A 27,075-nucleotide genomic window follows, 5' to 3' on the forward strand; every position below is an offset into this window, starting at 1 on the left:
TGAATGTGGGAGGTCAGATGAAATGGATCACTTCCTAGAAAAATATTGTATGAAAACCTATTTGCAATGAATTTAAAACCTGAAGTAGACAGTAAAAACAAACAATGAATAAGCAAATCTCTTCCAAAAGACATGCTTTTCTCCTCCACAAAGTTTTAGATACAAGTACTGTACTGCCAATCTTTCAGGAGCTTTATCTTAATGAACTGTTGCAAAGACAGGAAAATATTTTATGACGCCTCAAACAACCTTGACAGCAAAACTGGGCAAGAACAGAACAAGAAAAGGAAATTATTTTCACGGCCCCTCATGAGGAAAGAAGCTACCGCAAGTCAGCACTGTGATTTTTTTTTCCAATAACCATCAAACAGGGTTTACCCTGAAAAGCAAGCACGGCTTGTTACCAGAAAGTCTATATTCCTGTAGCAGACTACACACTGCCTTAGCGGAGTAAAGGTATAAAAATTATGTGGTCATCTCAATGGAGACAGAGAGAATATTAAATAAATGAGGCTAGGGGTGTAGTTTAGTGGTAGAGCACTTGCCTAACATAAGCGAGGCTGGGTTCTACAATAACAAAGAACCTCTTACTGTGGGCAGGAGATTTATAGATTAGAAAAAAGTACCTGTAAGGAAAGCTTTAAAAGTAATTCAATTTATTTGAAAAAAAAAAAAAAAAAGAGAGGCTATGCAAAGAAGCTAACCATTAACCAAGTCCCCCTCCCCCCTTGTTTCAGGGATCTTCGTGTACGCATAATTTCACTCATTTAAGCCTTACTCAATTATAAAAGACTGTTGGAAGGGAAAGAGCGTCTCAGCGTGCTGAAATGAGCATAAGACTTGGAGTCAGAGTGTTCTAGGTCAGAATCCTACCTCTGCTGCTTTCAAAGAGTCACTGAGCTTCTCTGGGCCCCAGCTGCCTCTTCTGCAAAATGGGGTGGATTAAATAACCATACCATTTTTGTAAGTTCTTTCATTTCTACTAAGGAAAGAACAAGGAAGATTTTAAATGGCCATAGAAAACAAACTGTTGAGCACTTCTTAAGTTGGGACTAGACCACCTAGGAAAAGTCAAGGTATGAGCTACGGGAATACATATATGTAATTGCTTCTAGTGTTTGCTTGTTTTTGCATGGTAGAGATGGGGCAGCCAATGACCTCAACTCCTTTACAAAACATAAATAACCCCTATGATTTCTTAAATCTTTAAAATTTTATTACTTGAACTTCTTTATGAGTTGTAAGGAAATGAGGACATCACCAATTATATCTGCATTATTACTTTTTAAAAAATACTTCAGGAAAAGTATAAGTTACTATCATTAAAGAGTGGCACAAAGTTAGTGCTGCCTGGAGACTGAGAGATGCGCCCTGTTACTTTCTGGAAGGCCAGACTGTGGGAAGAATGCGCGCCTGGAAGCCCTGCACATGGACGAGGGAACCTGTTTTACCACTTTACCAGCTGAGCAACCCCAGGTAAGTGAAGATGTGTCAAACCTTAGTCTTTGTATCTATACAATGGGTTTGCTGATATCTAAAAATTAGTGTTCTCAAAATTACATGAGAAAATGAAAAATTGTACCTCACTGAGTAATATTCTGTAATGAGTTCCCTTGTTCAATAATATATAGTCTATAAGTGTGAGTTCCCTTGCTCAATAGTAGATATTATTCTTATTCTACACACGGTGAAAATACTATTGCATGTTACCAGTTAATTTCTTAAACAGGAAGAGTACACAAAGTAAACCAAAGATTTAATCCCTGCCGAACTGTCTGGAACTTTCCTGCAAACCAACACACTGATTCAGTTCATTACTGCGAATTCTCCAAACTTCACAAAGAAAGTCTGTACAAAACAGCAGTAGCCAGCTGCGCTTCATGTGGTGAGTCCAAAGGTGAATGTTTCCAGTGTGGGCCCTTGATTTCGGTCAGACACGCAGCAAGGCAGCTGGCAGATGGGAATGATTATCTCACAGAAACTTGGTCAGGTCTCTTACAATGACAGTGGAAAGGATCACAGAAACCCTCAAGTCAAAAAACCAAAACATGAAAGCACATATTAGCCTCTGACAAGCAGAGGACACTGAGTGGTAGGATCAAAAAATTCATTCTAAAAAAAGACATTCTGGGCACTTCACCCACAACTGCGTGTACAAATACAAATGACATCACAAATCAATTTTGGTGCTCAGGATCAAAAGCAAAGAAAAAGTTAAAGCTAAATATAAGTGATGGTGATCTAGAAAGTGATACTATTACTTCAGGTCAAAGAAAGCTAAATTAAATATAAGCATGTTTGAACCCTTTGGAAATATCTTCTTTGAACATGAATATAAATTATGTAAAAACATAAAAGTACAGATAGCATAATTGTGCTTCCGTGATAAAGTTTAAGGGTTACAACAAGATCATTCCCCAGGGAACGTGATTAACGGCAGTCACGTAGCAACGGGGCACCCTTTCACACAGTATTTTTGGAAACGCTCTTTTATTTATTCAAAAGGCCTAACATTGCAATATGTTTCAAAAATAATCCAAGCTGGTAACTCAATCCAAGTGTCGATGATTTCAGACTGTTCAGAGGGGTGCTGAGGCAGAACGTGACACTTCACAGTTCTAAACGCAACTGTCACCTGCCTGCCAGCAGCCGGGGTGCACTACGCCCTTCTCAGGGGTTTGTACCACCAGACCCCCTCAGAAGCGACGCCCTGTGATGCGTCCAGGTAGAGCGCTCTGCGGTGGGGCCCAAGAACTGCCTGCTCCCTTCATTTGTGCTCCATCGCGGAAATAACGGTGCAATTCCACTGAATACCAGGAAGGCAGTTTTTCCCAAGTAACATAATTTGCCATAAACATTTCTCATCAATGTGAGGCAAATCCACGCTGACAGAAAATGAATCTGGCTGATCTGATGAGCAACTTACCCTCCCAGCGCTACCGGTAGCACCTATTATTCATTCTGTATTGGCTATGAGTCCTCCCAGAAAACCACTTTCACGATGTCACCTGTAGCCAGTTGTAAATAGCTCTGCCAAGCTTTCGAGGCCCTTCATCACCAGGGCCCAGCTCCCCGCCAAGCTCAGTTGCTCCGGCTCCCACCGGGACTGCTCCTCACAGGCCCCAGGGCTTGCTAGCCATTCCCTGTACCCAGAGTTCACTCTCTCTCTTCCTCTGCTCTTCCAGGCCCCACCTGCTGCGTGAAGCCTCTCTCCAGTGGTTCCACCTATGGTGACTGGTCTTCTTCTCTGCACTCTGACTCCTACTATGAAGTCAGCCTGTATTACATTTCAACATTCTTCAACTATTTCTTTTTTTTCAAAGTTTTCTCAAGCTGAGCATGTTGGTGCACGCCTGAGGCTGAGGCACGAGGATTAGGATTGTGAGTTCAAGGCCAGCCCAAACTGCATAGTGAGATCCTGCCTCAAAAGAACAACAGCTGGGCGGGGTGGCACACGCCTCTAGTCCCAGCACTCAGGAGGCTGACGCAGGAGGATCACCAAGAGTTCGAGGCCAGCCTGGGCTACATAGTGAGACTCTGCCTCAAAATACAAAGACAAAAAAATAACTTTCCTCCATAGCATCAATTTCCTCCTTTGTTTCTTCATGATAGACACAAAAATAAAATACACATATAATATGCCCCAGCATACCACCATATGTGTACCTGGAACTGTACACAACTCCCAGCCATAAGACCTATAATTCCACTTATTTCTCTCCACTAAGGAATTCATAATAAAAGCAGGAGAGTATATTACATTTAAATGAAAGATTTAAAAAATAACTTAGAAGCGATACATTTTATTATTATTATATGTGGCTTTATGTTCAATTTATTTTTTAAAGTAAAGCACTAGTAAACTTTGGCATTTTATTACTATTAATAAATCACTTGTAATACATCTCACAAATGATTACTACATACTGATAAAAACTGCTATTCTATACAGCAATCAGCATGCTATCCCATTCATCAGTTACACATAATGAGCAGTTACGGCTGCAGCTGGGTGACGATGATGATGATGCTATATAGCGACAGTGATGATATAGAGTGCAGCAAGCGGCTCTCCTGACAGTCTCGGACGGCCCAGTGACTTCTCCGGGGTGAGTCTCACTGCTACTGTAACAGCACAGCCTAGCAGCTGTACTCTGCCTGAACTTCACGCCGATCAGGGCGGTGTTCATGGCAACCATCATGCAACCGTCTACCTCTTGAGCAATAGTGTGGCTACTACTGCAATCTTGGGTAAACTTAATAAACTGTGAACTTTAGCTACCAGTGCAGTCAGAGAGCCTTTGCTCTACCCAGAAGAAAGCCTTCCAGTGACAGTGCCAATCTTGTTCTATTTTCAAGTGGTTCCCTTACAATAAGGAGTATTCTGAGTGGTGGAGGTCCTGCACTGACAATGAGAATTCAAACACTGGTTAGATATCCCTTATGCAAAAACCCTTTGGAGTAGGAAGGTTTCAGGTTTTCAAGTTTTTCAGGTTGTACAGTTTGGTTTTTCTTCTGTTTTGTTCGTGGACTTTGGAATTTCAAGTTAGGGATTGTTATGGTTTGTATCTGGATGTCCCCTCAAAGCCTCATCAGCCATGGGGCGGGCTTCTAAGTTTATGATTGATTCAGGGTCCAACTTGGGATTATGGGTGTGAGTGCTGCACGCGCCCTGGGGCGCATAGTTTGCATACAATGTAAGGGAGGGAAAGAAGCTGCATGCTGCCCATCCTCCCTTTTTGCTGTTGTTGCTTTTGCTGTTTTCTGCCACAATCAACGGTTGCCCCCTGCCATGTGCCACTCTGCCTTGGAGCCAGCCGAGTACAGACTGAAACCTCCACAAACCGTGAAACCTTTCCTTCCTTAATTTTGAGCATCAGGTATTTTGTCTCAGCAACGAGAGAAAAATAACCAGGATGGTCTACTTGCATGTCAGTTTTAACTTGTACGGAGCCCATTTTCAACACGCCTTAATTGTTAATGACACAGTCTATTATTTAACTTTACTATATTTGAAATTCTAAAAATGTTATATTCTTCCCTTTAAAAAAAAAAAAACCCTAAATATATTTCAGGTGGCTTAGGTGTATAAATCTATCAACAGGCCAAGAATCTACTATATTCTCTGGCCCTGCCATCCTAGCATTCTTGGAGACTGATCTAACAATGAATTTCTAAAATTTATTTTCTTCCTCAGTGCTGCCTAAGCAGTCACTATTTAGAAACCCTTGTAAAAGCAGACTGCAGAGGAGCTTAGCTCAGTCAGGCCCTGGAAACTTCTGAACATCAAACGAACAGCCCAGAAGAACGTCCTGCTCCACAGTTCCAAGGGCGCCACTAATCGCTTCCATCTGTTTCTCTCCCCTGCCCCCCATCGAGGCATCTGCTGTTTTCTGCTTCATGTGCACTCTAAAGTAAAGCAAGAAAAACATAAAGAACCATGTTTTAAATTACACAATATTTATTTGGACCCAAATTTGCCTGAGAGCCATCTTGCTGTTTCAACAATAGGCTATTTTCACGTAGTACTCCAACATGCAGCATACTAAGCGTATGTATGTAGGTATGTATATGCGTGTGTGTGTGTGTGTGTGTGTGTGTATGGGGGGGGCAGCACTGGGGATTAAACCCAGGGCGTTCACACTGACCTATATCCCAGAGCCTGCCCCCACTTTATGAGACAGGGTCTTGCTAAGTAACGAAATTGGCCAGGCTGGGTTTGAACTTAGTATCTTCCTGCCTCAGCTTCTTAGACTGCTGGGATTACCAGTACCTGCCACAGCACCTGGCTTAAATTATATATACTTTTAAATACCCTGCAAACAAATTTTTCACCTGTTCATAACGCACTATTCCCGCCCCCCCCCCATTCCTCATGAAGATCAAGGTTTTTGTATTATGGTAAAATAATCCTTAAAACTTCTGAAAGGTTTCATCTGTTGATTATCCTTACCTAAACCAACTATTTCTTTTTTTTTTTTTTTGTGACATAGGGTCTCACTATGTAGTCCAGGCTAGCCTTAAACTCACTATGTAACCCAAGCTGGCCCTGAACTCATGGCAATCCTCCACCTCAGCCTCCCAAGTGCTGGGATTACAAATGTGCCCCACCACACCCAGCTGGTTTTCTAATTTTGTCATCCCTTCTATATTTATTGATAAGAATTCTCCCCATCAACTAGGGCTGTTAGGCTGTTCTGAAATAAAGTTTACACAGGAAATGGAGGATAAACATTTCTTTCCTTTAAATTACCAATTACAAAAGCTGGGAGTGGTGCCTATAATCTCAATACTTGGGAGGCTGAGACAGGAGGATTGCTGCAAGTGTGAGGCCAGCCTGGGCTACATGGTGAGTTCAAGGCCAGCCTACACTACAGAGCAAGTCGTTGTCTCAAAAAACCAAAAAATAAAACAGAACAAATTATCAACTATAGAGTAAGGAGTTGGCACCCTAGTAACCCCCCAGAGTGATCAATGAAGCTTTGCTTTTTTGAAGATTTTATCACAACTAGTGTTTACTCCTCTTTAGTTTTTCTAAACCCCCATGAGAAGCTATAGCATCTATCAAGGGTCTGTCTCTGGGAATGGGCAGGGATGAGTTTCCTGACAAAAACCCATTCACCAAGGAAATAATATTCATAGCCTGGAATGTCAGAGCTTTCTGACAAGACTACCTAGTCCAACTACCCACCTGAAATTGCAGTCTTGTTCACTGTCCCATCAAACTCTGTCCCTTCCAGGGGATCAAGGGTAACATGGCAGACACTGGGACTACAGTGGCTTTTAATGTAAGATGCGATGGCTTGGATCTAAAACAGCCCCCAAAGGCCACATGCTGGGGGCCTGCTTGGCAGCTGATGGGCTGTGGGAAGTGATTAGCTCATGAGGCTACTTCAGTGGTGGATTCATACTTTCTGACCTGGGCCGGTTCAGCCCTCCTTAGGCAACCTTGTGGTCCCCCACTCCCGGGAGGTCACCATAGTGATGCCGATCTTAGTGCAGACACCCAATCGGCAAAGCGCACTGCAGCTCAGAACTCCTGGACTCAAGTGATTCTCCCACCTTGGCCTCCCAAATAGCTGCAACTACAGGTGCATGCCAAAATGCCTGGCAGTGGATTCATGTTTCGATGGCATTACTGGGTGGGGGTAACAAACCTACAAGGCAGAACCTTGTTGAAGAAACAGGTCATGACATGTGACTTTGAGAACTGTATCTTGTCCTCAGCCACTTCCTCACTATCTGTCTCTCCCTGTCTCCCACACATGCACACCCTCCTAGCTGTACAAAGTGAGCAGCTTTCCTCTCCCAAGCCTCTCCACCCTGCTGTTTCTGCCTCACCACAGGTCTAAACACAGTGAGGTCTGCTGACCACGGAATGAAACCCCTGAAACCGTGAGCCAAAATAACCCTTTCCTCCCTTCAGGTGTCATGTGTATTTTGTCACAGCCTCGGCAACCTGACCTATATGGTGGACACAAGTTTAAAGTCCAAGGAAGCTAAAAGGAAAAGATACTCAAAAGAGGACCTACACACGGGTGTGGTGCCACACGCCTGTAATCCCAGCACTCGGAAGGCTGAGGCAGGAGGATTGCTGTGAGCTGAAGACCAGCCTGGGCTACAAAGTGAGCACAAGGGCAGCCTGAACTGCAGAGCAAGACCCTGTCTCAAAAAGACCAAAAAAAAGAGGACCAAAAAAAAACAGTAGATGACCCAGTACCATCCTCACTGACACATAAAAGAAACAGCTCTGTAGAACACTCAAGTTAGAAATAAGACAGCAATATGAGTAAAATATTTGCATCTGTTCAATGAAAATAATAGAGCACAAAATAAAGACCTAAGAGCACTTTTAGTTGTATTTAAAATTGTAATACTACATATACATTGAGAGAAATTACATAAAACTGTATGTATAGCATAGTGAATAATTAAGAACTACCACCCATGTAACTCATCACTTAAGTCAAGGAACAGAGTATTATTACCACTTTAGAAGCCTCTGCGCCTCTCCCTGAGTATAAACTACTACTTCTCTGCCGGAGACTTTGGTGACCATTATTCCTTATTAATTTTTATCTATTTGCCATAAAAATAGGCATCCTCTAAACAGCATGAATTATTTTTGCTTGGTGTTGTTTGGCTATTTGTTTTTTGAGACAGGGTCTCCCACTGTACTCCAGGCTGGACTTGAACCTACTATGTAGCCCAGGCTGATTTGAAGCTCCCAGCAGCTCCCAGCAATCCTCCTGTCTCAAACTCCCAAGTGCTTGGTTTAAGGCATGCACCATGCAACTGGCTGTTTTTGAACTTTAAATAAATGGGTCATTCTTTCTACCTACCTACCTATCTGTAATTTCCCCTTTTGGGAGCAGGGTGAGGGGGGTTGAGACAAGGTCTCGCTGTGTAGTCCAGGCTGGCTTGAACTCACTATGTAGCCCAGGCTGGCCTCAAACACAAGGCAATCCTCCTGCCTCTGCCTCCTGAGTGCTGCAATGACAGGTATGCACCATCACACCTGGCCTCCTATAACTATTTTTGAGATTCATTTGTTCCTTTTTTTTCAGCTGAAGTGAAATTCATATAATATAGAATTCAGCATTTTAAAGTGAAAATTTCTCATTTCTTTTTATTACTTATTAAAATTCCAATTTATGGCTACGTTATGATTATTTTAATCCATTCTACTACAGAGAGGGTAGTGGGGTCATCCTGAACAATGATGAAATCTTTTTGTATTTGGACTCCAGTATATACGTGCTTGTGCATTGCTGGAGAACATATGCAGGAGTGGAACTGCCTACCCTCTAATTTACTAAAGGCAAACTTTTCCAAAGTGTCTGTACCAATTTACATCCCCAACAGCAATACATGAAGGTTCCGGGTGCCTGGCCCATGTCCTTATCAAAAACTGTTACCAGACTTCTCAATTTAGGAGTTTATAATTTGCACAAATAAACGTTGAAAGACAAAAAAAGTTGTCACTTCAATTGTAAAGGTAAGTTTTCTATTAAAAAAACTGCTCCTGGAATCCGTTTTTTCAGTGACAGGGTTCTGCTTAGCAACAGAATAGGTAATTACTCACTTAATAAATGCTGGTGGCATATCTCTCTTCAAAATCTGATCTTCAGTGGTTTGAACAGTCTCTTTTCCAACCTGCAAGGGAAAGAGATTCATAACTCAAATATAAATTCCCAGACAACTATTAAGGTTACCCTCACAATACATGTGGATAACAACACCGAATGCCCGCGCATAATGTTACGCTTACAGGCTAATTTGAAGGCACCCTTGAGGAAGGGGGAAGAGAGAAATTCGTCACAGAATATACATGTATATACGTTGAACTGACAAAATCTGCTGTATCTACAAAAGGTTATATAAAGTGCATAAATTAAAATTAGGTAGTCTTAAATGTCTATAGAGAAAAAAATAAAAGTTACTGGAACTGGGGAAAATATTTGAAGCAATAATGACTTTGATACTAGAAAGCAAACATGTAATTTCACCATGTTATATAAAAGTGAAAATAAAAACCGTGTTTCCCCTAATTATGGAGCAACTTAAAAAAGAAGTAACACATAACGCTGAATTCAACAATGGACTAGTTTTATACCCTGTGGGTGGCAGTACAAACTGGTACATTATCTGAGGAAAATCGCTTGCTAGTGTGTTTTAGAAAACATAAAAAATGTCATACCTAGGAATTCCACTTCTGTATACCCACCAAGCAATAATACCAATGCGGTAATAACAATATTCATTAAAATATTCACTGTTCGTTAGTTATGACAACTATTAACATAACAACTATGATGTTAACTACAATAGCTAAAGCACTTTTTAAATAATTTACTCAATATGGGGAACAATTAAGTAAATTAAGATGTATCTTTAAGTTGAGTGCTATGGGGGCCATTAAAACAATGGTTCTAGAATCGGCAGTACTGTAAAATCTTTATGACATTATATTTCATTTAAAAGAAGGAATATAGAGAACTACACTATCATAAGAAACAAAATTCATATGTATATAACAAAAACACTGAAAAAATAAAAACAAATACTAACAATGGTTGTATTAATGCTCAGGACATTTTGAGTAAATGTAGATCTGCACTGCCCATTTCTTTTCTGAAATGTGAAAATATAATCTTTGTAATTAAAAAAGTAACATTAACACTACCTGCTTGTAGTACACATTTACATTCCTTGTACAGAGTTGGTACGTGTGCATAACACATCTTAATGCCTTTTGCACTTCTGCTGATACGCCTGTTCATTTCATTTGCCCATTTTTTATTGAGAGGGGTCTAAGTTTTTGTATTTTATAATGTATCAAACAAGTTTATTCTTTCCATTAAAAATTAAAATAGGAAAAAGATTAAAAGGTAACTGAAGTATTCAGGAAAAATTATTCTCATTTAAAGTTTTAGTAATTATCTATCATTTCATACAAATCTTCAAAATACTAATGGTCATTAATTTTTTAAATTATCACCCCCAGGTCTACAGAAATATTTTTAATTACCAGAATATTCACACTACTCAGATTATATTATATCCACATGTATGTATTATGCCACAAATTATATATATATATTTACTGTCTTAAAAAAAAAACTCCTATGAGGCCAGGCATGGTGGTGCACACCTGTAATCTCAGCACTTGGGAGGCTGAGGCAAGAGGATCTCTGTGAGTTTGGGCCAGCCTAGAAAACAAAGTGAGTTCAAGGCCAGAACTGCATAGTAAAACCCTGTCTCAAAAAGACAAAAAATAAAATAAAATAACTCCCATGGAAGGCTTGGATGTCAATCTCTCTTTTTAAAATCTTCATTTATTAGTAATTCTTTCGATACATAATGACAACATATTTTGTTTTAACCCCTTCCCTGTCTCTCTCCCTTCCACTCCCTTCATCTCTTGCACCCTATTTTTAATTTCTCTTTCATCACATCATGGCTATAAAGTATCCCATAACAAGTAAAGAAGTGAGCGGTGAAATTCACCCACTTTATCAAAAAAGATGAAGTTACCCATGTGTGCTAAATCCTAAATTCAAACCACATTTTATTGCCTAAACCTGTAAAATAGTGACAAGCATCTCAATCCTATCTGGTCACTTAGCTTTTGAGTTTAAAAAGGGAGAAAAACTTCCAAATGAACAGCAAATCAGCTAACTAAAGGAACACAATAAACTGTTCTTAGGGAATACAAGTCATGCATAAATTAGTGAGTACAAGGTTTTTTTCTCTCCAGTTAATAGCTCAGAAAAAGCAACACACATACTACTGTGTGATAGCCAGTGCTTCTGCAGACAATAGACTGTCTGTATCGCAATAAAAGCCTTTCAAATCAGCAGCTGGTTCTCTACAATTTCTCAGCTCAAACATGACAGAATATTTCCAGATGTACTGTTCACTGTATTTTCCAGCTGAAACTCACCATTCAAAAAGCTGTGGGCATGATTTTCACAAAGACACAGTTCAGCCACCAAGTCACTGGTTCATACTAAGTGTAAAAGGCCCCAAAGGATGTTCACGTTGAAGCTACGTGGGGATTCCTCCGTGTACACTGGGGGCTCAGCGGGGAGACACAGACCACAGAGGGAGAAGAGCGGGCACGTTCTTAGCTCTCCTGTTGGAAGCAGTCACTCAGGGTTATAAAGCATTTGCTGAGCACAACTACATGTGCCAGGCACTGTTGCAGGTCCTGCCCTCATGACACTTACATTTTAGTAGGAATAAACAGAACACAGACAAAGAGTGAGTTCTTTTTTAAAGAACTCCTTTAAAGAGATACATATAAGGGGCTGAGGATTTAGCTCAGCGGCAAAAGCGCCTGCCTGGCAAGCGCAAGGTTGTGAGTTCGGTTCCCGGTACCGGAGAAAAACAAAAAAAAAGAGATATATATAAATATATGTATATAATTTGTGGCATAAAAAAATTTATATTTAATGCTGCAGAGTGCAGGGTAGAAAAGCCTACTTTAGAAAGAGTGGAGAAGCAGTCTTTCCTAAGGAAGTAACAGCAGAGCTGAGGTTTTCGGGCTGAAGAGAAATCACTGACACAAGGGATGGGGAAGAACAATTCAGAAAGCCAGGCACAGTGGTGCGCACTCATAATCCCAGCACTGGGGAGGCTGAGGCGGGAAGATGGCAAGTGGAAGGCCAGCCTGGACTGCTTAGTAAGACCCTGTTTCAAAAACAAACAAATAAACAAACAAAAAAATTCCAAGAAAGTAGCAAGGCAACATCCCTCAGGCAGGAAAGAGGAGGTGCACCTGAGGAGCCCACGCAGACCAAAGAGGTGAAAGCACAGGCAGAGAAGCACGGTGCAGCGCTATCGGCGGGTGTGAAAGCAAGGGCGAGACCACAAAGCTTTTGGGGACAGGCTGCAGTGTTCGAGAACCTTTCTAAGCAAAACAGGAAGAGTCCTAAACAAGAGATCCCTATGATAGACAGGACGTCTTCTTAGAAGACCATCACACCTGTTTTGTGGAGAAATTATCTTAGGGGAAAAGAGAAGTAGTTTGATCAGTTAGAAGGTGCTGCCATCATCCAGAGACAACGATGTGAGCACGCAAACGCAGAAGAGAGCACAGGTGTATTATCTTTTTGGGGAAGGACTACTATTAGGACTCGCTCTTGGACAGCATGGGGTGAGGCATAAGGAGGAGACCGTGCTAAAGAAAACCTCAGGATGACTTCTGGTCAATTCAATGAAATGTCTTTAAAGAGCAACGATGCAAGGCTGATACTCAGCACGCAAAGATCTCTGGTCCAGGGATAAGGCAATCATGACCACAGCAGGCAAAACCACTGTAAGTTCTGCCAATAGGAAATACTCCAACCCCAGCAGAAATGAACTAAAAAAAAATTATATTGAATTACTCTGTCCCTCTTTTGCAAGGGTAGGAGTAGGTGGGGAAAGAGAAGTGGACGGCAAAAGTACATTCAAGGGCTACTGACTTAGAAGCTGTTTTTAAGTATTTATGTGATGGATACTAATTTGATTTTGTTACTCTACACTGCATTAATACTTTTTTTTTGAGACAGCGTCTCGCTATGCAGTTCAGGCCGGCCTTGAGCTCACTTTGTAGCCCAAGCTGGCCCCAAACTCACAATGATCCTCCTGCCTCAGCCTCCCGAGTGCTGGGATTACAGACGTGCACCACCACACCTGGCACATTAATACTTACAGTGATAGCCTCCACGCTCACTCTGGTACGCAACACGCTCAGCCTAGAATTGGGTGAAGCACATGGTGGCCCAGTGTTTAAGGTGCAACTCATCAAGCATAAGTAGGTGGAAGAATGCTATTTTTACTTAGGGAATTGATTTTGGGCAGTGCTGGCCACTAGAACTTTCTGTTATGAGAGAAATCTATGTAACCCAAGGCTAGCGAGTACTTGAAACGTGGCTAGTGCAAATGAGGAACCGAATTTTAATTTTAATTAGCACCTGTGGCTATCATATTAGACATCTCAGATTGCGGGACCATCACTGTCACCCAGAACTGATCTTCTTGCCGCCAGCCTCTTTTTTCTCCTAATCATTTCTCCTACTTACTACACCAATCTTCTTTTATGCCCTTGCTTTTATGGTCTCTTCACAAAAGAAAGGAGCTAAGCCTGAAATGACAGAAGTTGCCGGTACAGAAAAGGACCAGGCAGTCTGATCAGGATGGAGGGCAGAGCGAGCACTCAGTCAGATGTGTCTGAGTACGTGGGTCACTGGACAAGACAGACGGGCTGGGATGGCTGCAGCAAGGAAAATGAGGCTAGCAGGGTGTGCCAGGGCAGGGTTCTTTGTGTGCTGAGCGAAGACAGAGAGGGTTATGTTACCCTGCCCCGTCACTTACACCAAAGGTAGCCTTAGCTCTAGATATTGCCAATTCAATCTTCTATCACCGAAGTATTAAGTCAAGAACTTCCAATGAAGCCAGTTGCTAAAGATACACCACCCAGAGAGGTGTCACCTAACTTGAGAACAACTAACAAAGCCTGTCTAGAAAAACAAAGCCAAGCGTCCAGTCTTGAAGCATCAATCAGAGGATAAGGAAGTGCATTTTCCTCCTCTCTCCCCACACCTCAGAACAGAAATTTTCTACAGCACCCATGTTTTCAAAATGAAAACAGTAGAACAAACAATAAAGGATGGTATTAAGAGCAAAAAACAGTCTTTGTGAACTGCCAGGAATGTGCACGCCTTGTGGGAAAGCACTACTCCTGGAGGTCAGCGTCGCAGAGGGGTGTACGATTCTCGACAGAGGCTACAACTTGGCAATCACACAGGCCAGTAATAACCTTAACTACTGTGTCTCAAACTTGTGCAGTACCAGGTTGCCAAAACCTCTTGGCCTGTTAAGCAAAACACTCATACATTTTGGAATTTATTTTGGTTTCTTGTTCTAATTTAGCTAACAAATGGTTATATAACCTCAAAAGTCATTTAATTATTTAAATATTTCTTCTACCACTATAGGTAGTCACTCTAGGTATCTACTTAGTTATCTATTGTAGGTTGGCCAAACTACTTTTCATCTCTATAATAAAGGAAATATATCTTTAAATTGATCTTGTCTGCTGGGTATGGTGGTACACAGCTGTAATCCCAGCACTCAGGAGGCTGAGGCAGGAGGACTGCTGCAAGTTTGAGGCCAGCCTGGGCTACACAGTGAGTTTAAACCAGCCTGAACTACACAGTGAGACACTGTTTTAAAAAAAGAAAAAAAAATCTTTTCTACTTTAAGTACCTCAAATGAGTACTTTTAATATCTCAAATTCTTTTCAGAACAAAGCAATAAATAAAATATTAACACAGGGGTCAGACATGTAGCCCAGTGGCAGAGCACTTGCCTAGCATACGCAAAACCTTAGGTTCAATCCCCAGCACCATAAAATAAAATATTAATAGGTACAAAATTTAAAAGCTCTTATCCTTGTTCATTTTATATATACATTTTATGACTATGAACTTGAACTAAAGTCAATGCCTGAATTATTTGTCCTTAAAGTAAATCTTATTTTCTCTGACAAAAACACCTACAAATTAAACAGCTTAAAAAATGGAGAGAAGGGGGCTGGGGATTTAGCTCAGCGGCACAGTGCCTGCCTGGCAAATGCAAGGTCGTGAGTTCGATTCCCGGTACTGGGGAAAAAAAAAAAAAAGGAGAGAAAGGAAACACAAGTAGGTCTCAGTTACAGCTGAATTTCCAAGCAAGTTTTCTAAGTCACTATTTTAAAATCCTTTCAGGGTAATCTAACTTTATAGTAAATACATGCTATCACTTCCCTTCCAAATTTTCTTCTGTTGAAGAGATGAAGTCAGATACCGTCGTTTCTATTCACTGCTACAATTATTCTCATTTTATTTTCTTTAGAGAATAACCTTTAACTTCCAAGGCCTGATTCCTTTCAATCCAATAAACAGGCACTCAGTGCCAATGAGGCATCCACTGCGCACTGCGTGGTGGGAAGAGAATGCAACTAGGAATAAAGCATTCTTAGATATAGAGACCGAAATAATGGTAGCAAATGAGGAAGAGGCCTGGGGGCACTTTGAGGAACTTGGCAGGAAGCCCTGCTTCACTTGAAAAGCTCTTACTTTGTTCGCTCGTTAATTTAAATATCTTTTGTTCAATATGTGACTTTACTTCAAAATTCTATGTAAGAGGGCTTTTGTCTTCCGCTGTTGTTATTATTACTCCTTTCATCACAACCTCCTCAGTTTGGTTCAGAAATGCAGAGCTGGTTTCTAGCCAGAAAAAAAAAAGAATGAAAGAAAGCTCTGCTGATTCAAGCCACTACCTAGACTAAAGAATATGTTAATGGAGATGTCTCCCTTAGTGCGACCAAATGTGAGAAAACAGTAAGACCAGAAGCAGCAGGGAGGACTTGTGTAACCAATTTGTCTAAGCGGTAACTATAGGACATCGCATTAAAAGGTGGTGGGCAGATGTTTGTTGTGTTTGTGGGTTTGTTTGTTTGAATGTGCGAATGTGTGCTTTTGCTTTGTTTTGCAGTATTGGGAACTGAACTACCTGGGTGATATGTTATGAATGTATTTGGGTTACAGGTTCTTCATGTATGTACATGACAGTATTCATGTGATGAAAATGTAAGCTCTTATAATGTGATGATCGACAAGGCCAATTAGTTGTGACCAAGTAATTGTAACCAGATATATATTTGTCACCCAAATTGCCTGTACTTACTTTGGCTCAAGTCAATGTTTTATGCCACAAGTGTTAGCTGATCAATCTGTTATACCGGTGAGTTATTCTGATACGCAGCTGTGTTCAGTACTAGGCCCAGACCATGCAGGATAATAATGCATGTGACCATTACCACTTTGCTGCAGTGGTGATGGATTGGGGATCATGCACTTTTCTATGGATATTCTTTGTACATCACTCGGAGATGGCCAGCCAGCGCCCAGGGGTTAAGAGGCCACGCATCCAGGAAAAACTAGCACTTCCTAATCCAATCTGATCTCCAACTGAGTCATTCGCTGAATCAAGCACTGACTGAGTACTTCCTCACAGCAGGCACTGTGTGTGTCACTGTGGGGTGATGTTCCAAAAATGAGTGAGACTGTCCTTGCCTTTCACACACAAGACAAGTGTTTACACAAGACATTGTTACACGTACTCTAGTGGGATCCGAGGTAAAAAGGAGGGCTTTTCAGTTAGTTCAGAGAACAGGGTATTGGGAAGAGGAGGTGCGCAGAGGATGCCAATCAGGAGAAGCAGAAAGGGACCACATCATGGAGGGGCTTTAGACAACCCAACAGGCTCAAGCTTCCTTTATCCTTTAAGTAAGGGGAGGTTATTTAATGGTTCTGAGCAAAAGACTTTGTTAGATTTGCATTTCAAACAGAAAAATTCAGCAAGAACAGACCAGAGTGACCATAACTAAGGAGACAAATTCCTCTGTGAGTCCGTTCACTCACTAATAAATAATTTATACAACATACAGTGTACCAAGTATTACAGACAGGGATGAAGAAAACACACAGTCCTGATCTCATGGAGCTTACTGTCTTAGCGAATGGTAAGAAGGGGAACTGAAGCAGCAGCAGTGCAGACAGAAGTAAGAGAGGTGATGAACAGATGCCTCTGCAGACAGTCCACACGGTGGGTGGGAGAGAAATCTAGGCTGACTCCCGGTCTCCTGGGCCAACAGACCGAGTAGGTAAGTAAAACAGGAAGCAAGCCAGATCTGGGAAGGGGACTTAGCTCAAGGATACTCAGACGCACACGTCCAATACAAAAAGGAATGAACAGTTTCTCAGTTCACTTACCTTGGCCAAAGAAATGGATTTGAAATTAACAATCGGGTGGTTCTAGACACCATGGACAACAAATGAAATCAAGGCTCAACAATAACAACGGATAAGCAGCTGGCTAAAGAACAAGCTAGGCAAAAAGAGCTGAGGAAAAATTGTCTGAGATGGGACGAGGAAAAGACAACAACTATGTCATAAAAGACGAAGGAACAGGATTTCAAGATGCTGGGCATGGAGGTGCAAGCCTACAATCCCAGCACTCAGGAGGCTGAGTCAGGAGGATCACTGAGTTCAAGATCAGCCTGAGCTACACAGTGAGTTCAAGGCTGGCCAAAACTGCATAGGCACACCCTGTCTCAAAAAAAAAGAAAATTATTTTTAAGAACAGTCAATAGAAACAACTACCAGAGAAAGGTTATTGGTTTCTAGATACACCACAATTTTTAAACATTTTCTCCACCCCAAAAGGAAACCCAGTAATGATTAGCAGTCACTATCCCCTCATTCAGCCTCAGACTTTCCCCGTCCCCACCCAGCCTTAGGCAACTATTAATCTATTTCTGTCTCTGCAGACTTGCCTGTTCTGGACATCTGACATAAACAGACTCACACAGTATGTGCCCTTTAGTGACCAGCTTCTTTCCGATGGTAGCAGGCACTAATACTTCATTTTTTATAGCCAAATAATAATTCAGTGTATGACTGCAGCTATCCCTCACTATATTGCGGTTCACTTACCGCAGCTTCACCGTATCGCAGGTTTCTTAAAAAAAAATATCTAATTCTGGACTGCAGAGTTTTCATTATAATAAGGGATTCTGTGGTATATACATACTGATATAATATTTGATTTTAATTACTTTTGCCTAAAAAATTTTAAACAATATAAAAAATATTAGAGATGTTAATTCAAATATATTAAAAGAACATTAAATCAAAATAAAATACACAATAAACCAAAATAAAATTCATCAGCGGATGAATACCGTACTATACACAAAGGAAATGTAGTACACCACTACCGCTGGAGCAAGTTTGCCAACGTGAGGTTGTACGTGGCACACTATTGGCTGATGGAATGGAAGGCGACCAACCACAGCACTGTGTTCTGTATCCTGAGCGGACTGGCTCAGTGACCGTAGCATGTTTGTTCTCCTGCACTGTGCCCATACCTTCAGCATCCTCCTTGTCCACTTCACATGAGTACCCATACAGAATGTTACATGTTGTTAAAATTACATGGATTTAAGAGAGTAGAAAGTGTTTAAGAGCATATGAAGTGTTTATAAGACTATGGGAAAGGTTAATAAGAGAGTGGAAAAGGTTTATAGGAGGGTGGGAAGGGTTTATAAAACCTTAAAATATATACGAATAATAAAATATATCCCTGCTACCTTGTGGATTTTCACCTATCATGGGGATCTCTGGAACGTAACTCCCACAACAGGTGAGGGATCACCTGTATACCACATTTAGTCTACCCATTTATTAGCTGATGGACATATGAAATATTTTCACTTTTTGGCTATCATGAATAATGCTGCTATAAACACTCACGCACAAGGGGTTTTCTTTGTTTGTTTAGGGTTTTTTTGGTACTGGGAATAGAACTCAGCAGCGTGCACTTGCCAGGCAGGCGCTGTGCCGCTGAGCTGTATCTGCTGCCCATGCACAAGGTCTTCTACAGACATACAAGGGATAATTAAAATATACAGTGAAAGTTAATTTTTTTTAAAACTTCAGTACAGTACAAGACACAATGCCATCAACCTCCCTCAAAAGTCTCCCCCTCAGCTGAAACACACTTATCCCACTGTTCTTGCCACTTCTGAAGCAGTTCTGAAAGTCCTCTTTTCTGAGTGTCTTTACATGCAGTGACCAAAAATAGAATGCATGCAGTTGCAGTGCCATCCAACAGAAATGCAGGTTCATAAAAGCATTACGGCGTGTCCTCATCCACTTTATTCACTAGCTGTGGCACTGCGCAATTTCTGGCTCTTCCTCAAAGTGAAAATGATAGTGAATGCTAAACGTTTTGAACAGATGCAGGACACCAGAGCAGGCACATCAGGCACAACTAAAGACATGAGAGAAGACTTCCAGAACTGCCTCGGCAGTGGTAAGAACAATGGGTAAGTATGCTTGAAGCAAGGGGGAGAGTTCTGAGGGGGATTAACATCAGTGTGTCTTTTACTATAATACATTTTTCAAAGTTTTAAACATTCACTGTACTTCTCAACCACACCTCATTTCTCTTGGTTGTATAACCTAGGTGTTGAACTCCTGGGTCATACGGTTTGGGTGTGGTCTGTCCGCCAAAGTTTCACGTGTTGGAAGCTTACGTCCCACTGTGGCAGTAAATTCTTTTGTCTTTCTGGTCCTAGAGAGTGAACTCAGTGCCCAACGCAGCTAAGGAGGTGACATGGCTGACCTACACCCCAGCCTCGATGGCACAGAATCCTTAAGAAGTAGGGCCTAGCGGAAGGTCCATGGGCCACTAGGGCACTGCACTCAAAAAAGAATACTGGTCTCCACGAGTGAGTTTGCTGCAGAATGAGTTGTTTCCGAAGCCTGACCCTGACCTGACCCTCTCCTGCTTCCTGTACTGAAACGTGGCCTTTTGCTCCCTCACACACCAGCACTGTTGGGCCATGCAGTCCTCAGCGCAGGCTGAACCAAGAGGGCTGCCCAACCTTGGACTTCCAGCCTCCGAAGCTGCAAACTAAATAAACCTGTTTTTTCAATTTTATACTTTTTGTGGAATAATATTTTAAGATATTTCATGAAAGCAACAAAAAGCTAATCCGTATGGACATAGCAGCTCTGTTTAACTGTCTAAGGAAATGCCAATATTTTCGAAAGACACCCCCTGTGTTCAACATTCCCACCAGCAGCACATATGAATTCCAATTTCTCTACATCCTCAGCAACATTCATTATCTGTCTTTTTACTTACAGCCATTTTAGTGAAGAAGTAGAATCTCACTGTGGTCTTGATTTGGATATCCCTGATGGCCAATGATCCTGTTACGGTTTGTGTCTAGATATCCCCAAAGCCTCATGCAGTCATGAGCGGGGCATTTCACAGGTGGCTAGATCTGGAGTGTGTGATGCTGGGATCAAGAGTGTGTGATTTCTGAATTAGTCTGCTAGTTGGTATGGCACAGTTCCGGTTAAGATTAAGGGTGCCCCACCCTGAGTGTGAGTGCTATCCACTTGTCATTCACATGCTGCTTGCTGCCTTCTGCCTGCCCTGATTTGCCATGAACCATTTCTCCTCTGTGACAGTCCTCTGCCAAGCCACCCTGCCTTGGAACCAGCCGACTATGAACTGAAACCTCTACAAACTGTAAACCAAATAAACCTTTCTTCCTTTGAGTGTTGAGTATTTTGTCTCAGCAATAGAAAAGTAAGGGGGCTGGGGATTTAGCTCAGCGGCAAAAGCACCTGCCTGGCAAGCGCCAGGTCATGAGTTCGGTTCCCGGTACCGGACAAAAACCAAAAAAAAAAAAAAAAAGGAAAAGTAAGAAAGACAGGTACTAAATATTTTTGCAAATATTTTTTTCAGGCTATGGAGTGTCTTTTCATTTTCTTGATGGCGTTCTTTATAGTTAAAAGTAGGTTTGGCTTTTTTTAGTTTTAATGAGGTCCAATTTATTTATCCTTTTCTTGTATCATTTCTGCATTTTTTTTTTCCTGGTATAGTATTTTAGAAGGTTGTCCCTAACTCTAGGTCATGAAGACATCTATATTTTATCCTAAGAAGCTTACAGTTTTAGCTCCTACATTTAGGTCTCTGACCCATTTGGGAGTTAATATTTGTGTACAGTGTAAGGAAAGGGTAATTATTTTGTTTAAATAGGAGGAAACCAAGGACAGATAAACAGAACAAAAGAAGGCAAGGAAGCAGAGATGGAACTGTAAAGCAAGGACCCTAAAGAGTAAGATCAGGATGTGGTGAGCGGGCAGAAACCAAGCTTCAGCAGGAGGAGCACCTCTCCTTCAGAGACAGAGGATGGGGCACAAGAGCAGAAATGGGAAGGTGGATGGGCTACACCTTTCTAGGAATTTACAAGGCATGTTAGCATATTTAAGAAAGGTAACCTTCAGTCAGGAAATCTATTTAATTTTGTTTAATCCTCCATTTTCCAAATCTACTTGCCCAAGAATGATTTCTTTCTTACTAATACCTATCAACCTGCTGGGCATGGTACACAGGCCTATAATCCCAGCACTTGGGAGGCTGAGGCAGGAGGATCACCTTGAGTTTGAGGCCAGTCTGGGCTACACAGTGAGTTCAAGGCCAGCCTGAACTACACAGTGAAACCCTGTCTCAAAAAAATAAAACAACAAAAAACTCTATTCATTTACAATGGAGTTAGGATTTGCAGGACCTATCAGGAAACTGATCTAGGCCAAGAGCTGAAGATGTGGTCTTTAACCAGTTTTGGAGGAAAGGGTGGTTTTTGGTTGGTCCAGACTATTTATAAAAATCAAGAAATTTCGCAGAGATTTAACTTCTGACATCTCTTAAAATATTAGGAGAGGACTGCACACTGGATCTGCATTCTAGGAAAGAAAAATAAATGCTGTAACCCACATATTCCTTTCGGAGAATATAACACCTGCACCACTTCCTGTAACCCTAACATCTGGCCTGTTTCACTCCCTGTATTTGGGTTTGTCATTCCCATACTAAACCACTTTCTTAGTATCTACACAGAGTGAAAAGTTCAGACTCCTTATCTATAGCCTCTCTAAAACATCTTATTTCATAAAAGCGCTCTTCTTATGACACTGAGAATTATTTATGTAAGGAGTAACAAAATAGGCAAATATAACACATAGGCCTGTTTTGCTGGACCTCCACAGTAATTTTTATGATCGAAAGAGTCACGTTAAAAGAAATCAATTTTTCCAGACTTTTTTAAAAAGCAGGAAGGTCTAGCGGCTCATGCCTGTAATCCCAGTACTTTGGGAGGCTGAGGCAGAACAGCAAGTTTGAATACAGCCTGGGCAGCTTAACCAGACCCTGTCTCAAAATATAAAATAAAAAAAGGGCTGGGGATATAGCTGAGCCTGAAGGCTCTGGTTCAATCTGTTCATACAGAACAAATAAACAAACAAATGAGATATGTTAATATCAGGCCCTGTTTCCACAATAAGCTGGAGATGGTAGTAACTTCTTCAGTGCAAGCCTCCCCAGTGTTCTCTAACTGGCCTGATTCATTCACTGCCTATTTGGCCCCTGCAGAGTTTGTGCCACTTGATTTAACAAACATGACTCAATTTTAATCGGCACAGAGGATTAGGCAAGTTCCCCAAGAGCTAAGTGTTAACTGAAATTTCACTTAAGCTTGTTATTGCACAAATGATGAAAAAAATGAGTAAAAGAAAACACATCATGGGAAATAGAATTGCAGTTGATTTATTTTGTTTTGGTTTGGTTTTTTTGAGACAGTCTCACTACACAATTCAGGCTGGCCTTGAATTCATGGTGATCCTCCTGCTTCAGCCTCCCAAGTGCTGGGATTGTAAGTGTGTGCCACCACACCCAGCTTGCAGATGATTTTTTATTTTCCTCTTAATCCTTTTCTGTACTTTCCAGATTTAAAAAAAAAAAAAACTATACCTTGCCTTCATCATCAGAAAAAGTCTAAAATGTATCAATAATACCCTCTGTAAATAACAACTTATAAAATAATGAGAAATCACCACAGCCTGAAGGTTCAAGTTTTGACCAATTCCAAAACAAATTGGTTTGGGCTCGCTTCAGCAGCAAAGATATTAAAACTGAAACAAAACATTAATTTTCATAGGCATCAATCGGAACACAATCACCTCAGTTAAACCATGTCAGTGGCCAAGTAATATCAAGCAAACTCATCCAGGGCCACAGTTAGCGCAGTGCTAACGTTAGGCGGCTCTGGCAGCAGCTGTTTATTCTAGCTCAACACTGAGGCTGAGCGTATCCATTAAGGCTGGAAGAAGGTCAGCAGAGCAGCCTCACTCCCAGGCCCCTCCCAGGAAGATGCCGTAAGCAGACTTCTGATGTGCAGACACTTCATTCTCTCCCTCAACTCAACATTCTTTCACAGACTTTACAACCACCTATAGTTATCTTCTGGAGAGCCGTGGAATTAACAGAAGAACAGATCGTCAGCACAGAGAACAGTTCCCCCCCACCCACTTTCTCCCCAGCAGTCAAAAAGACACAAGATACATTCCTTTCATTGCACAGACTGAGACCTACAGAGTGGAAAAGAATTCAGCAGTCTAATTCAAAGTCTTCATTTTAGAAATAAGGCCCAGAGAGGTTACTTCTCTGAGAAGTTATACATCCTGAACTTGGATCCAAACCACTTGACTGCATTTCCTGTGTTCTGAGGCATACTTTCTAACTTCAAAGCAAGACATGTGTTAAGTGACAGATATCCCCACTCATCTCAGGCCCTATTAAAGGGTTTCCACGTTGGCTTCAACCACAGACACGCAAACACCACAAAACATACAGGTCTCCACCTCCTGCACTTCAGCACTGCTACAGCGACAGGACACCAACCAGTAAACGCAGGAAGGTAATGGTTTCCATTCCCAATTTCCTTCGGTTTTTCCATTTTTCTTAAGTATTAAAAAGATCAAGTGACAACTTAGTGTTATTCCCATTATTCTCATTTAATTAGAGTTAAGAATTACAGTTATTCTCTTTTAATTACAGTTAAGAAGCTACTGCATATTCATAAATACTGATGGGGAGGAAAAGATCAGACCGGATGTGTTGAAGGTGATTTTTACTAAATGCTCCAAGTAGACAGCAAAGTCCTTATGGAATCTGTAACTTCAGGTCTGAGAATGTTTGTTCCCTCACAGTCATGACACATGGTGACTGGCATGTGGTGAGTGCTCAGGAAATCAGTGCCCACTGAGATAAAAAAAATAAGTCAGTAAAACATGTTAACATTTAATTCTACCAAGTTACCTGCCCACACACATTCTTTAACACCTCCATTAGTTTTAATTCCTGCACAGTTAAGAGAGAAAAGCATTATTTTATTTTAATTCTTTCTTTAATACACCCCTAACTCTAATACTCTATGACTGTATTAAGATGACCAGCTAGATTCCTATGTTTTTCTTTTTGTTTTTGTTTTTTTGAGACAGAGTCTCAGTACGTAGCTCAGGGTCTCATCATGTACCCCAGGCTGGCCTCAAACTCACAGTGATCCTCCTGACAGCCTCCCAAGTGGAATCACAGGCATGCACTACCACCCCCAGCTTCACCTTTAAAATATTAAAAAGGCATGAAAATATTGCCAAGGGAAAATCACATCAACACTACCACCTGTCACATCTCATGCATGATTATAAGACTACGTGTGAATATGCTATAAATACCTAATGACTTTAAGTATCTCAGAAGACCCATCGGAATGGAGCAATATCCAACTTCTTCCTCATTGCCTTCTGACCAAACCTACTTCTCTCAAAGTGTTTTTCCACAGAAATTAAATTTTTTTCCGCCTTAGTAGCCAAAATGGTGAGCACATTTTTTTTTTCTCAACAGTTTTAGCTCACAAATGCACAGACTTTCGGTTCCACTGTAGCTTTTGCGGAGAAGCCTGGACAGGTAATTGCTACTTATAACAATCTCTCTATGGAAAAGTAATTCCCAACAACCAACTTGTAAATGAGGGGTTGAGGTGCAACTTATTTTCATATTAGGAAAACTAGGCCCTATACCTCATCTTGGAAGGTAACATGGAGTAACAAGACAAAAGAATTGGGGCTTTGGAATGAGGCCATCAGAACCTTGTCTTGCAAGCCAGGTGTGGTGGCGCACGCCTGTAATCCCAGCACTCAGGAGGCTGAGGCAGGAGGATCGTTGTGAGTTCAAGACCAGCCTGGGCTACAAAGTGAGCTCCAGGCCAGCATGAACTGCATAGCGAGACCCGGTCTCAAAAAGATCAAAAACAAAACAAAAAAAAGAACCTTGTCTTGTTCTGGTAACTAGCTCAGTGTCCTTGGCCAAGGAACAATCTCTTTGAGCCTCAGTGTCCGTATCAGTAAAATGGGAAAGTAAGGTCTCTTTCACGACTACATGATGTAATACATATGGAAATCACCTGGAATGGGGCCTGGTGACTAACGGGGTCAAATAAACAATGGTTCTTTTTTCTTTCTTTCTGCCATGGCATTTGTGATTTGTGGCTTTAGTTTTTGCCTTTAACATTTTTTTCTTTTAGTACTTTTTTCTTTTATGCTGTAAGTCAGTTCCTTATCACGTCAGTAAATCCTTGAAATAACTCTACAATGTAGGTACCACTGGTTATTCCATTTTACAGGAGAAACAGAGGCACAGGTTTTGATTTGTCTAAAATCATTTAGGTAGTGGTATTCACCTAGCACATCCATGCTCTAATCCTAACTGAAAGAAACCCCAGCAAAATTGAAGCTGCTCACGACACTGTCTCTTTTTAAAATTAAGGAGGCGGACGGGGTGTGGTGGTGCAGGCCTGTAATCCCAGCACTCAGGAGGCTGAGGCAGGAGGATTGTTGGAGTTCGAGACCAGCCTGGACTACAAAGTGAGCTCAAGGCCAGCCTGAACTGCACAGCAAGACCCTGTCTCAAAAAGACAAAATGTAAAAACAAAAACAGAACAATAAAATAAAGGAGCTGCTGGGTTTAGTGTTGCACACCTATAATCCTAACACTTGGGAGGCAGGGGCAAGAGGATTGCCATGAATTTGAGACCAGCCGGAACTACATAGTGAGTTCAAGGCCAGCTTGAACTACACAGGGAAACCCTGTGTATTTCTCAAACAATCAAAAATTAAAATAAAATGGAGGAATGAGATTCAGTAATGCCTGTTTTCCACTGTTATTTCATGTGATTCTATCATTCCACAGAACTATCATACAGCAAGAAGGGTGAAAAAAACATCAGGTCACACTGGGCAAATACAAACTGTCTGGACACAGTCTGATCAACTCTTGTCCAACTGTCCTGGCTTTCCTTCCCAGAAGGCTGGAAGGTTTCCAGAGCCCAGATCAGTTAGGCCCACTAAGGCTCCAACTCCCCAAGTGTTACTTACTTAGGGAAGATCAACTGAGTCAACCTGCCTCAATTAGCTTTTAAAATTGAACCAGAGGCCTGGGGAACTAGCTCAGCGGTACAAGTCTGCCTGGCAAGTGTTGGGTCCTAAATTCAATTCCTGGCACACACACACAAAAAAAAAAACTGAACCAGAGCTGGTGTGGTGAAATACACCTGTAATCCCAGCGCTGAGGGGGCTAAGGCTGGAGGACTGCCAGAAGTTGAAGACCAACCTGGACGATATGGGGGAGATTTTTCTGAAAGATAATTTTTTAATTAATTAAGTTTATTGGTACATTTTAGGTATACATAATGATCACATTCATTATAGGGAATTTGTACCCATACATGATATAACTTGATTCTTTTTTGTTTCCCATTGCCGTCTGCCTTCAACCCTTCTTCTGTTCCTTATTTACAAAAGCTTTTGTTTTTTTTAAAAGCAAGATCTATAGAGATCTTGCTTTTAAAAAAAAACTAAATAAACCAGGACTAGCCAAAAAAGTAGTTTTTTTTTTTTTTTTTTTTTTAATTACAAGTGTTGTCAAAATTTGAAACAATAACCCAACGGCAAAAGTTTTGAGAAGTCTTCGCTAATGTTGGGATCATCCTGCTTACTAATTGGAGACTATCAGAATCTCCTTTATAATAATAATAATTGAACTTGGCTCTAAGCCACAATAAACACT

General features: G+C 41.2%; 1 protein-coding gene and 1 long non-coding RNA gene across 8 annotated transcripts in view; one reads left to right on the forward strand and one right to left on the reverse strand.

Annotated features, from left to right (window-relative positions):
- Vcl (vinculin) overlaps window positions 1-27,075 on the reverse strand; it is a 107,256-nt gene that overhangs the window by 58,224 nt on the left and 21,957 nt on the right. For all 3 annotated transcript variants that reach the window (XM_005389935.2, XM_005389933.2, XM_005389934.2), the window contains exon 2: window positions 9,086-9,156. In XM_005389935.2, the coding sequence (XP_005389992.1) occupies window positions 9,086-9,156 (71 nt within the window). The remainder of the gene's footprint in view (window positions 1-9,085; window positions 9,157-27,075) is intronic.
- Window positions 695-20,020, forward strand: LOC102004751. Of its 5 annotated transcripts, XR_261887.2 has the most exons (6): window positions 695-1,076; window positions 1,302-1,476; window positions 1,730-1,885; window positions 3,953-4,109; window positions 19,335-19,423; window positions 19,676-20,020. It is a non-coding gene; the product is annotated as an uncharacterized LOC102004751 (long non-coding RNA). The 5 variants fall into 5 exon arrangements; XR_261889.2 differs by lacking the exon at window positions 19,335-19,423; XR_001235034.1 differs by lacking the exons at window positions 19,335-19,423; window positions 19,676-20,020 and adding an exon at window positions 5,198-5,567.

This window comes from Chinchilla lanigera, unplaced genomic scaffold (assembly GCF_000276665.1).
Source record: "Chinchilla lanigera isolate Chin_1 unplaced genomic scaffold, ChiLan1.0 scaffold00036, whole genome shotgun sequence".
NCBI classification, from domain to species: Eukaryota; Metazoa; Chordata; class Mammalia; order Rodentia; family Chinchillidae; genus Chinchilla; species Chinchilla lanigera.